A 12,533-nucleotide genomic window follows, 5' to 3' on the forward strand; every position below is an offset into this window, starting at 1 on the left:
CACATCCCTGGAGTATCCTTACCACAGTCTTGCATTAGCTTCTGCAAAGCAATCGGTGATCTCTGTTTTTTTGCCTTATGACCGTAAGGATCTAAAAGTGGAGGAGCAAATGGGATTGCAGTTAGCGATGTTTCCAGAGGAAGAGAGGCCCAGTTTTGAGTTCTGTTCAGATTTTCAGTGGAATATCGGAAATTGTCATATATGGGAGAATTGGGCTATTTGGTCTTGCAGGCCATTAACTGGACCAGCAGAGTCCTAGGCCTATCTCTTTCCCATCATTTGCTGCTTGACCCCCCGCCCTATATATAAGCTGTAGATGTCAGGGATTGAACCTGGGACCTTCTGCATGCCAAGCAAGTGTTCTACCACTCCTTCCTATTTACACTTAAATAGGGAGGGCAGGGTCAGAACATTCCTGCAAGACTAAATATAAGGCTCTGTTCCGAAAGGACTTTCATGTGTTGAGTTTTAAAGGTTGTGGCTCCTCCTCCTCCTTTCAGAGAGTAACTTTTTATTAGGGCAGAAGAGGAAGCTGCCCAGCATTAAAAGTTAAGCAGTCTTTGACTTCAGTCTTAAAATATCTCACTGGCGGCAGCAATGCTGTAGTGGAAACGGAAGAGGAAGTGGTTCTGAAAATAGGTTCTTGTAAGCTCAGTGACCAATCTGGTTCCTGTGCAATTTCTTCCGAGATTTGATTCAGCAGCACTAGCAAATGTGTTATCCAATGTGTGCGAGATGAGTCCTCTTCAGACTTACACATTTAACACTGTCTAAGTACATGAAGGTCAGGTGAGGACATACATAATGGCTTGCTACTTCCACTACCCCATCAACCTTCTCGTCGTTCTACAACTCATGGAGGGTGACTGAATCGGAGAGTTTCGGGTCCCTGCATGTCTTAAAATCCTGGAAAATTAGTGTTGTGAAACATGCTGATACAATCATGAATACAGAAGGCTCCTTGGCCAGTTGCCCCCCATGAAGGATAGGATGGTGAGAATGATGACATGGGGAGCATAACTTGCCTCCCACCGTGTATTTCATTAACACAGAGCTTTCCAAACTGAGTGATGTGAAACGTTAGTGTGTCGGCTGCAGTGTGTCGTGCGAACGCTCCTCAAGCGACTGGAAAGGGGTTTGTTTAACCTCTGGCTTGCTAGTAAAACTGAATTACTGAGCCGCGAAATGATTCATGTCTAAAAAGTGTGTTCACCAGCATGAAAAGTTCGGAAAGCTCTGCTATTAACCCCAAGGGGGCTTGCTTCCTCCAGCCGGTGCAGTACCTTTCTCCTCCGGCAGGTATCTGAAGTCCATGGGGTCGCTGACCTCTTGATCCGAAGGCCTGCGCAACTGCATCTTCACAGTCACGGGCTCGGCGATGTCTTTGTAAAAGGGAGGTGTCCTAAAGACAATGGCCACTTGCCGATGCACGTCGGCTTGCGAGAAAATCCCCTTGGCTTCCCATTCGTTCATGACGAATCGGACTTCGATGTCATCTGGTTGCCAGAAAAACAACAAAGCGTTGGAGTTAGCGCAACGATTTGAAGAAGAGGAAGAGAGTCAAGCACTTCTTAGCATCGCCGCCCAAGTTCTGCTTTCTGCTCTTGCCATTTATCTTACGGCAACCCTATGAGGTTAACTTAGGTCACGCGAAATTGGCTTTGCTCGAGGCTGTCCAGCGAACTCTGTGATGGAGCAGGGACCTGCCATGCCTAAACCCAAACTCAATTCGTGGCATCACACTATTATCAGTTTTGAATGATTAGGTGAGCAAAGGAGAGGAGCCTTTTGCAGGCTCAGGTCAGAAGGTCCATTAAGCTCAGCATCCTTCTTCACACAGTGGCCAGCCAGATGCCTCTAGGATGCCAACCACAAGGAAGGAGTGAAGGCAATGGCCCTTGTATCTGGGGTACTGCCTATCACCCTTGGCCTAGGACCCTCGTACCTACGGGACCACCTCTCCTGATATGCCCCATGGAGGACCTTAAGGTCCATAAATAGCAACGCCCTAGTGGTCCCGGGCCCTAAGGGAGTTAGATTAGCTTCAACCAGAGCCAGGGCCTTTTCAACTCTGGCTCCGGTCTGGTGGGACACGCTGTCTCATGAGACCAGGGCCCTGCAGGATCTGATTTCTTTCCGCAGGGCCTGTAAGACAGAGTTGTTCTGCCTGGCCTTTGGCTTGGAGCCAGTTTGATTCCCTCCCCCTCTTTCTTTTTCCTTCTCCTCCTGTGATGAGGCTGTATTTTAATATTTTAATGTTTCAATATTTTAATGTTGTATTTTAATCTTGTTTTAAAGTTGTATTCATTCAATTTGTTTTTATTATTGCTTGTTAGCTGCCCTGTGCCCGGCCTTGGCTGGGGAGGGCGGGATATAAATAAAAATAATTATTAATGATGATTATTATCAAGGTTCCACTTAGCCATCAACTTGTGGCCACCAGGCAATGGCTTTTCCCACCTGCCTTGCCCCACCTTCCAGCCCTAGAAGCCTTTCCCAGGCCATGACTCTGAAGAAGAAGAGAAGATTTTGGATTTGATATCCCGCTTTATCACTACCCAAAGGAGTCTCAAAGCGGCTAACATTCTCCTTTCCCTTCCTCCCCCTCAACAAACACTCTGTGAGGTGAGTGAGGCTGAGAGACTTCAGAGAAGTGTGACTGGCCCAAGGTCACCCAGCAGCTGCATGTGGAGGAGCGGGGAAGCGAACCCAGTTCACCAGATTACGAGTCCACCGCTCTTAACCACTACACCACACTCTCTGTGAACAGCAGAAGCAGCTGGGAAGAGAGAAGAGGAGATCAGGGATATTTAAAAAAAATGATTTTATAGGTTGTATGTCCTCGTTTCTCACCTTGATCCTTTTACATGGTTTTGCTTGTTTTCTGGTATTTCACGCATTGTGCTGTGCCATTATTTTTTATTGATTATACAGTGGATGCTCGGGTTGCGAACGTGATCCGTGCGGGATGCATGTGCGCAACCTGCAGTGGCACGTCTGCACACACACAGGTTGCGATTTAGCGCTCCTGCACATGTGCGACCGCCGAAACCCAGAAGTAACCCGTTCCAGTACTTCCGGGTTTCGGCAGTCTGTAACCTGAAAAAACGCAACCTGAAGCGTCTGTAACCCGAGGTATGACTGTAGTTTAGTAATTCTTTATTGTAACTGATAAGTGTAAGCTGCTTAACTATTATTTGCCGATATTTAATTTTACTGATTACTATTATATTCTAATGGATCGCCGAATATTGCTTTATTTGATATGTTGTTTATTTTAAAGTTATTGTGCCTTATCTGTACTGGATCAGATTGCTATTATGTGTGTGGCCTTTATTGTCTATTTTGTTGCTTCTTCAGCTTGTCCATCGCCTTCTGCATAGCAATATAGAAAGGCGGTATACTAATTAAAAGTGAAATGAAATCATGGCCAAATCATGATTCACTCTCCCTTCCATGAATTTGTCTATTCCTCTTTGAAAGGCATCTAAGACAGCAGCCAACCAGCAAATTTAATAAATTAATGACGCATGGTGTGTGGAAAAGGCATTCTTTTGCCAGCCCTGAATCACCTACTGACCTTGTACACTGAACCCTAACACTGTTATTGCTGATCTGTAAAGGGAAGTTGTCATGTTGGAAGCTGCCCTGAAGATCAGGTGATTCCAAGCAAGAAAACAACTCCAGCTCTTGCCAAATTTCTTCTTCTTCTGAGCCTCCAGAAGAGGATCTCAGGTCAGATGCTGACCAGGAGATCACACTAAGGCTGTCCAACAACCTTTTCCAGTGGTCTGCCTGTTGTTTCATGCCTGACTCTGGATCCTAGCCTGCCAGAAGACCCAATTTACAGACCATAAGACTCTTGCACATTTCCCTTTCTCTGCAGACACAGGAGGAAGTCTGGAGGAAGCCAGTTACCTTTCTGAACTTTGTCGCACAGTAGGAAGATTTCGTCCCCTCCTTTCACACTTCCGCAATTTTTGTTCACACGACAGATTCTCAGTTCTGCTGAATTGGGAGCCCCTAAGCAGAAAAAAGGAAACAATAGTTAGAGGAGAGAAGGAGAGTCGGTGAGGATGTTTACGGTAACTCGTGCTTAAAAATAGAGAGGTGGGAAAGGAAGCTCTGCAGGCAAGCGTGTTCGGTGAGCAACTATCTGCCACAAGACTCTGCCGTAGTACTGTGCTAAAATACAATTGGGAGGAAAAACTTAACACTCCTCTGGAGCAATAGAGCTCCAGGGCAGTTTGCAAACACGCCAAATGCATATTCACCAAATGTCCCTGTTAGCCATGTAAAGTCACAGGTCACCTCCAGATCACCTGTTTATTGAGCATCCAACCCGATTTGCTTGAATAATATTTGTACCAAGGTTAAACAACATTTGCTATTTACAGAGCAATCTTTCTGACTGATGTGTAGGGAAGTTAGATGATGTTATGTGAAGCAATTGTCATCCCATACTTTTCAGTGTGCTTTCCTATCTTCCTTGCTACAAAAAAGATGATGATGATGATGATGATTATATTATATTATTATTATTGTATTATTATTATTATTATTATTATTATTATTATTATTATTATTATATTTTAGTGTTCTGTTGGAAGCCACCCAGAGTGGCTGGGGGTAGAAATAATACATTATTATTATTATTATTATTATTATTATTATTATTATTATTACTAGTAGTAGTAGTTTGTTGCACAAAAGTGCCAAACTTACTTCAATTACATAACATGACTGAAAGTATGGAACTGAATCCCACCCTCAAAATCAAAGACATCTTTGCAGCAAATTCCAAGAAAATATGGATGGAAAGCAACTGCTTCAATAAGGCGTGCACTTTTTGTGTTAATCCTATGGATGGCAACCATGACACCTACCTTGTGGGTTGACCAGCTACTCTGGGTGCACCTACTGTGAACTGCTCAGTCATCTGCCCCACCCATTCTGCTGGACAGCTGCCATCACTGACTAAACCACCACTCAGCTTAACAGTCTGCAGTTCCTAACTCTACATATTTGTAACCAGGAAGAAGCCCCAGTGAGCTAACATGGCCCTGCAGATGTTTCCTCAGAAGTATCTTAAAGGTCAAGTGACACATACATGGACATCTAAAGGGTGGAAATTTCAGACCTAAATTAGATATTCTAAAGAAGACAAAAGAAGAATGAAAAACAATGACAGATCCTGCTCCAGACTCACTGGAATATCTAATTTTCTATTACTAGACAACTGCCACTCAAATAATGCTGATGAATGCACTTAATGCACTGTATTATGTTCTATTTATAGATTTCATCTCATGCAATCTCTTTGCTTTCTTCTTTAGTCAACACCTGATTCCTAATAGTTATAATATTAAGATGTCTCAGAAATGTTTATTACTGGTTTTTGTATTCCATAGATTCAAGAGTGTACAGTCGTACCTTGGTTGACAAACGCCTTGCCAGTTGAACGCTTTGGCTCCTGAATGCTGTAATCCCGGAAATGAGTATTCCGGTTTGCGAAACTGAACATCCGTGGAGGCTTCCGCAGAACCTGAACATCTGTCGCAGCTTCCACAGCTTCCAATTGGCTGCAGGAGCTTCCGGCAGCCAATCGGAAGCCGCACCTTGGTTTCTGAACTTTTTGGAAGTCGAATGGACTTCCGGGACAGATTCCGTTTGACTTCCGAGGTACGACTGTATAAATGTTCTACACTGTTAAGACTGTGATAATGTTAAAACTGAATAAAAAGTATAGTATAGTATAGTATAGTATAGTATAGTATAGTATAGTATAGTGTGTGTGTGTGTGTGTGTGTGTAAAATGATAGATGATTTCCAATCCAGTCGTAGCAGAAAGGTTTATTGCCAAACATTGTGATTTCATTCTCAGATACTGAGGGAGAAGAGGGTATCTTCACACTCTTTCAGTCTATCAAAATGGCACTGACAATATTAGACCATGGCGTTTTCAGAACTGCTTATATCAACCTATTCAGCTGAAATTTACCTAGTACTTCCTGTCACTAGTCTATTGTTTGAACATGTCTTGGTTACGTATAAGCGTATTCCATTTTTAACCAAGATCTGCAAATATTGATTTTTGTCTGGTACATGACACATTAAGCAAATGTGGTGGTTGAAAGAAGAAAGGCAAACAGGTGCAGACTGGCCAAAGACATGCTCAGGTTGGTGAGAGGGGGCTTCATTCACTCTAATGCATCAGCCCCCCCCCGGTTGTGTTCCTTCATTTTCAGCCTCCCTCTCCATTGGGGCTGTGGTGAATAATTACAGGATATTGTGGTAAGTGGACTTCTGGAGGAGATGGGGAATGAGGAAATGGTTGAGTGTGTGACCCAATCCTGAGAGATATTGAGCAATGTACGTGTGGATCAGCCCTAACCCAGAGACAATGGCTTGGGCCAAGGGGTCATCAGTGTTACGATATAGTTCCATTCCACCTTAAAAAGGTACAGGCATGATTGCTGTGTGTCACATGCCTGTTTACTTCCAGCACAGCCTGCTGGGAACTTCCGTCTGTATATAGCTTTTGTGTTACTGCTGTTTTGCTGGAGACGAAGGGAAGCAGACATGTTTTCCTCTGTCCCTGAACTATGCTGAATAAAATGCTGTACATTATGCTTACACATTTCTCTGTCTCCCTCTTCTGCTGTGAGAAGATTTACACACTCTGCTGACAGAGCGTGCACGGGTCTCTAAACGTATCTGAGGCCCGTGTCGCTGATAGATGCTGTTTCCAAGGGAGACCCAGCTGGGGGCCTCTTAGAGAGCCAGTGTGGTGTAGTGGTTAAGAGCGGTAGTCATGTAATCTGGGGAACCAGGTTCGCGTCTCCGCTCCTCCACATGCAGCTGCTGGGTGACCTTGGGCCAGTCACACTTCTTTGAAGTCTCTCAGCCCCACTCACCTCACAGAGTGTTTGTTGTGGGGGAGGAAGGGAAAGGAGAATGTTAGCCGCTTTGAGACTCCTGAAGGGAGTGAAAGGCGGGATATCAAATCCAAACTCTTCTTCTTCTTCTTCTTCTGATGCCCCCGTCTCCCCGGCAGTATCCCAACAATCAGACAGGGAGCCCAGCAGCAAAAAGAGAGACAGAGACATGAATCGCAATCTGATTCGCAGGTACTTACGGTTGTCATAAATCGGGTTGGAGATGACTGGGGCAAGGGGTAGCGTGCAGTTGCCATGTTCATCAGGGAGGAAAGCTTGGAAGCAGAGCCTCACCACGTTGAGGTTGTACTCTTCAATGGCCATCAGCTCCTCTTCAGATACTGTGGAAAGAAAGACAGTCCAGAAGTGAGGACAGGGCTGTAGGACAATTGCATCACAGTGGCACCTGCTGAGGTCCAGGGGTGTAGGTGAGCTGGCTCGTCCTGTTTCACATCGCAGTCCATACATTCCAGCCTATCATCCGCAGATCTCAATTCTAATAAGTTCACATCACCTATTTTCACGTCAATTTTACACTCCTCTATGCAAGGCTGTATTTAACTTATATGCAGAATTCATCAAAAGGCTGCGCTGGATGAATCCCAAGCCGGAATCAAGATTGCCGAAAGAAATATCAACAACCTCAGATATGCAGATGACACAACCTTGATGGCAGAAAGTGAGGAGGGATTAAAGAACCTTTTAATGAGGGTGAAAGAGGAGAGCGCAAAATATGGTCTGAAGCTCAACATCAAAAGAACGAAGATCATGGCCACTGGGCCCATCACCTCCTGGCAAATAGAAGGGGAAGAAATGGAGGCAGTGAGAGATTTTACTTTCCTGGGCTCCATGATCACTGCAGATGGTGACAGCAGCCACAAAATTAAAGGACGCCTGCTTCTTAGTAGAAAAGCAATGACAAACCTAGACAGCATCTTAAAAAGCAGAGACATCACCTTGCCAACAAAGGTCCGTATAGTTAAAGCTATGGTTTTCCCAGTAGTGATGTATGGAAGTGAGAGCTGGACCATAAAGAAGGCTGATCACCGAAGAATTGATGCTTTTGAATTATGGTGCTGGAGGAGACTCTTGAGAGTCGCACGGACTGCAAGAAGATCAAACCTCTCCATTCTGAAGGAAATCAGCCCTGAGTGCTGACTGGAAGGACAGATCCTGAAGCTGAAGCCCCAATACTTTGGCCACCTCACAAGAAGAGAAGACTCCCTGGAAAAGACCCTGATGTTGGGAAAGATGGGGGGTACAAGGAGAGGGGGACGACAGAGGACGAGATGGTTGGACAGTGTTCTCAAAGATACCAACATGAGTTTGACCAAACTGTGGGAGGCAGTAGAAGACAGGAGTGCCTGGCGTGCTCTGGTCCAGGGGGTCACGAAGAGTCGGACACGACTAAACGGCTAAATAACAACAACAACACAAATCTATGATTGCTGCTCATCACATCCTTACGATTATTACTCTTTCTTTTGCCTTTCTCTAATTTGCAGCTGAGAAAAAGAGGAAGACGGTTTCTCTTGGGCTATTTTTAAATTCCACTTCCTACTGCAAGAATCAAAGAGAGCATGGTTAACACTTGTGTGTGTCCCCCCCCACCCCTTATAGGTACTATGATAACAATACCTAGTGTTCATGCAGAACTTTTGCTGAAGCACTATATGTGCATGATCTCAGTAATTCATACAAGAACCAGTAATGTAGGCCAGTCTAATCACTGCCATGGTGCAAACAGGGATATCTGTGTGTGTGGACAAGGCGTGTGGCTGTCTTAAGGCCCCCCAGTGAGCTGTGAAGTAAAGAGGAACAGAAGCCTGCTCCAAACCGCCCAATGTGTTTCCACACAATGTCTTCCTCAGGGGTGATAGTTGCACTTTCACCTGCCTTTAAAAGGTGTTTCCTCCAAAGGTGAGACTTGAAGCAGGTGTTTCCGGAGCCTCAGCTCACACTTCTTAACCACTAAACTGCAACATCATATTTTTCAACACGACAGCAGTTCCTGTACTGCCACCTCCACCAGAAAATTCTACCCTGGAACATGAAAGAGCCAGCCCAACCTATGGGCAAGTGAAGCAGTTGGCCATCAGTAGAAAGTAGCTGACGACCAGATTCTGAGCATGTGGGCACTGTAAGGAATCGCCATCAAAGAACGCTCTCAAAGAACGACCAATGACCTTCACAAACCAGTCTTACTGTTATGAATTAACCTTCGACAACAACAACCTCTCCATTTCCGGCAACTATCACTCAGTGAATATTTTGTGGAATTTGCTGGTTGCCAGCATTAACAGTAGGGCTGGCCATAGCGAGGTGACATTTGAACAGCAAATTGTCTGGCCCAGAGTCACAGCCACTGTGCTATGCTGGGTTCTCAGGAGGGACAGGTCATCTCATCTGTCAAGAGATACTCTGCAGGAGAGAAGTATTTACATTGCCTACTGCTCACAGACACAGGTGGCACTGTGGGTTAAACCACAGAGCCTAGGACTTGCTGATCAGAAAGTCGGCGGTTCGAATCCCCACGACGGGGTGAGCTCCCGTTGCTCAGTCCCTGCTCCTGCCAACCTAGCAGTTCGAAAGCACGTCAAAGTGCAAGTAGATAAATAGGTACCGCTCCGGCGGGAAGGTAAACGGCGTTTCCGTGCACTGCTCTGGTTCGCCAGAAGCGGCGTAGTCATGCTGGCCACATGACCCAGAAGGTGTACGCCGGCTCCCTCAGCCAATAAAGCGAGATGAGCACTGCAACCCCAGAGTCAGCCACGACTGGACCTAATGGTCATGGGTCCCTTACTTTTACCTTACTGCTCACAGAAGAGGGCAAGCTTCTGTTTCTTGGTTGTACATACTCTGTGTTTGTCAATGGCCCAACCACTCCAGCGTCTAAGGAGGTCAACTGCGAGCAAGCGAGATGCAACACAAGGTCACTCTCATTACTCTAGTACAGTGGTACCTCGCAAGACGAATGCCTCGCAAGACAAAAAACTCGCTAGACGAAAGGGTTTTTTGTTTTTTGAGCTGCTTCGCAAGACGATTTTCCCTATGGGCTTGCTTCGCAAGACGGAAACGTCTTGCAAGTTTGTTTCCTTTTTCTTAACACCGTTAATACAGTTGCGACTTGACTTTTAGGAGCAACTCATAGAACGCGGTGTGGTAGCCTTTTTTGAGGTTTTTAAAGACTTTGGTGATTTTTGAAGCTTTTCCAAAACTTTCCCGACACCGTGCTTCGCAAGACGAAAAAAATCGCAAGACGACAAAACTCGCGGAACGAATTAATTTCGTCTTGCGACGCACCACTGTAAAAACTTCTGTCTGCTGTGGCCAAGGCGCGCGCGCTCTCTCTCTCTCTCTCTCTCTCTCTCACACACACACACACACACACATACATATGCACGCACACACCATTAGTCTTTTTCTGCAAATATCCTGGCAACAGGTGGAAGGAAACATTGTAAAATTCAGGCATACAAGAGACCTGAGAGAATGTTTTATTATTTGTTACATCGTTTCCCCCTATAAAAATTGCATTTTGGCTCTGGGGCTGCTAATGTTTTCCCTGCTCCTGTGTGCTTTTCAAAGCAGCCTTGAGAGGAGGAAATCTGCAGCTGCTGTTTGTGCTGAAATCAGTACGGTGAGCAACTTCTTCCCTTGCTGATTTCAACAAATGATATAGCTGTTAAAGGTACAGGAGTGAGCAGACCAGGTTACATAATGAAGGAAGGCATAGAGGCAAACAACTGTGAACTTTTTTGGGGGGGGGGGATGCATTGAGATCATGTGCTTGGAAAGAGAATAACTCCCCGGGGCTTGATTACAAAGAAGAGAAGAAGAGTTTGGATTTGATATCCCGCTTTATCACTACCCTAAGGAGTCTCAAATCTCCTTTCCCTTCCTCCCCCACAACAAACACTCTGTGAGGTGAGTGAGGCTGAGAGACTTCAGAGAAGTGTGACTGGCCCAAGGTCACCCAGCAGCTGCATGTGGAGGAGCGGGGAATCGAACCCAGTTCACCAGATTACGAGTCCGCCGCTCTTAACCACAACACCACACTGGTTCAAACACACACCTATTTGAAAATGCAAAGGCCATTTAGAACTTCACGGTGAGTTTTGTGATTTTTCGGGAAAGGGGAGCTGGCGAAAATAAACCGGCACTAAAAATAAAAGGCCAGAGATGCTAAAAATAAAGGAAACGAGAAGCTAAAGATGAAATAACAAAGATGTGGCAAGGGCCATGGGCATCTGCGGCGGGGGTCAGAAAATGACTAGGCACTGAGTCCCATGACAGCTGGCAGGTCGAGATCCTACTCATAGCTAAGTCTCATGACCCTGTGGACACCCTCATCCCCCCTAGCCCTAGGCACTAGCCCCAAACCATCCAATGCACACATTTCCAGCAGCACCTACACCCACTCAAGCCCCTCCCAAACATCAGACACCTTCACCTACTAGTACACTATGTTCACAAAATACCAGCTTTTGCCCACTCAACACACAAGCCCATGACTCAATCACCCACAGGCAAACTCCCCCTTGCGTGTCTGGGCCCAGACTGCCACACCTCCCCCCCGCATCCACCCACATTTATTTGTGGGCACTGCAGACATTGATAGCTGCCAGGCTGCGTAAAGAGTTCCAAGAAACACGCTCCTTATTAACTGTCCTGTGTTAAGCATCCCCCGTCTGACTGCTCCTTCCCCACAGCCTCTCTGGCTGCAGCAGAGTCCTCACTGCTTCCTCTAATGCAGAGGTTCCCTAACTTATTTGGCCGACCGATCCCTTTTCAGAAAAAATAAATAAATTACCCAGCACCCCCCCCCTGGAAATCTGCCTTCTTTAAGCGGACAAAGAGAGAGATGCAGCGACTAATTTCCGTTCTTTTACGCATCTGTCTTCCTTATTATGTCCTGCAACATAGTAAAGAAAGATGCTGTTGTACATAATAATAATAATAATAAGGCTAAAGGGTAAAGGGACCCCTGACCATTAGGTCCAGTCGTGACCAACTCTGGGGTTGCGGTGCTCATCTCGCTTTATTGGCCGAGAGAGCCGGCATACAGCTTCCGGGTCATGTGGCCAGCATGACTAAGCCGCTTCTGGCAAACCAGAGCAGCGCACGGAAATGCCGTTTACCTTCCCACCGGAGTGGTACCTATTTATCTACTTGCACTTTGATGTGCTTTTGAACTGCTAGGTTGGCAGGAGCAGGGACTGAGCAACGGGAGCTCACCCCGTCACGGGGATTCGAACCGCCGACCTTCTGATCAGCAAGTCCTAAGGCTCTGTGGTTTAACCCACAGCACCACCCGCATAATAATAATACTAATAATTTTTATTTATACCCCACTTTCCCTGGCCAGAGCGAGGCTCAGGCAGGCTAACACCAGTAAAATTACAATATAAACATAATGGGGGGGGACCCCAATTTAAAAGACAGGTTAAAATGCAATTTAAAACGCAGCCTCATTTTAAAAGTGGTCCATAGATCAAAACCATAAGGGGAGGGAAACATAAGGGTCAGACTGAGTCTAAACCAAAGGCCAAGCGGAACAGCTCTGTCTTGCAGGCCCTGCGGAAAGATGTCAAG

The 12,533-nt window shown here is 45.8% G+C and overlaps 1 protein-coding gene across 3 annotated transcripts in view; it reads right to left on the reverse strand.

Annotated features, from left to right (window-relative positions):
• The window catches only part of REL (REL proto-oncogene, NF-kB subunit), a 54,831-nt gene that overhangs the window by 8,548 nt on the left and 33,750 nt on the right, over window positions 1–12,533 (reverse strand). For all 3 annotated transcript variants that reach the window (XR_014218172.1, XM_082217617.1, XM_082217616.1), the window contains exons 5-8: window positions 7,139–7,279; window positions 3,919–4,023; window positions 1,284–1,496; window positions 23–91 (exon numbers count right to left, since the gene is read on the reverse strand). Coding sequence is in view for 2 of the 3 variants with exons in the window: in XM_082217617.1 (XP_082073743.1) it covers window positions 23–91; window positions 1,284–1,496; window positions 3,919–4,023; window positions 7,139–7,279 (528 nt within the window). In the remaining variant the exon portion in view is untranslated. The remainder of the gene's footprint in view (window positions 1–22; window positions 92–1,283; window positions 1,497–3,918; window positions 4,024–7,138; window positions 7,280–12,533) is intronic.

Source organism: Podarcis vaucheri, assembly GCF_965113315.1.
Source record: "Podarcis vaucheri genome assembly, chromosome: 3".
Taxonomy (NCBI): Eukaryota; Metazoa; Chordata; class Lepidosauria; order Squamata; family Lacertidae; genus Podarcis; species Podarcis vaucheri.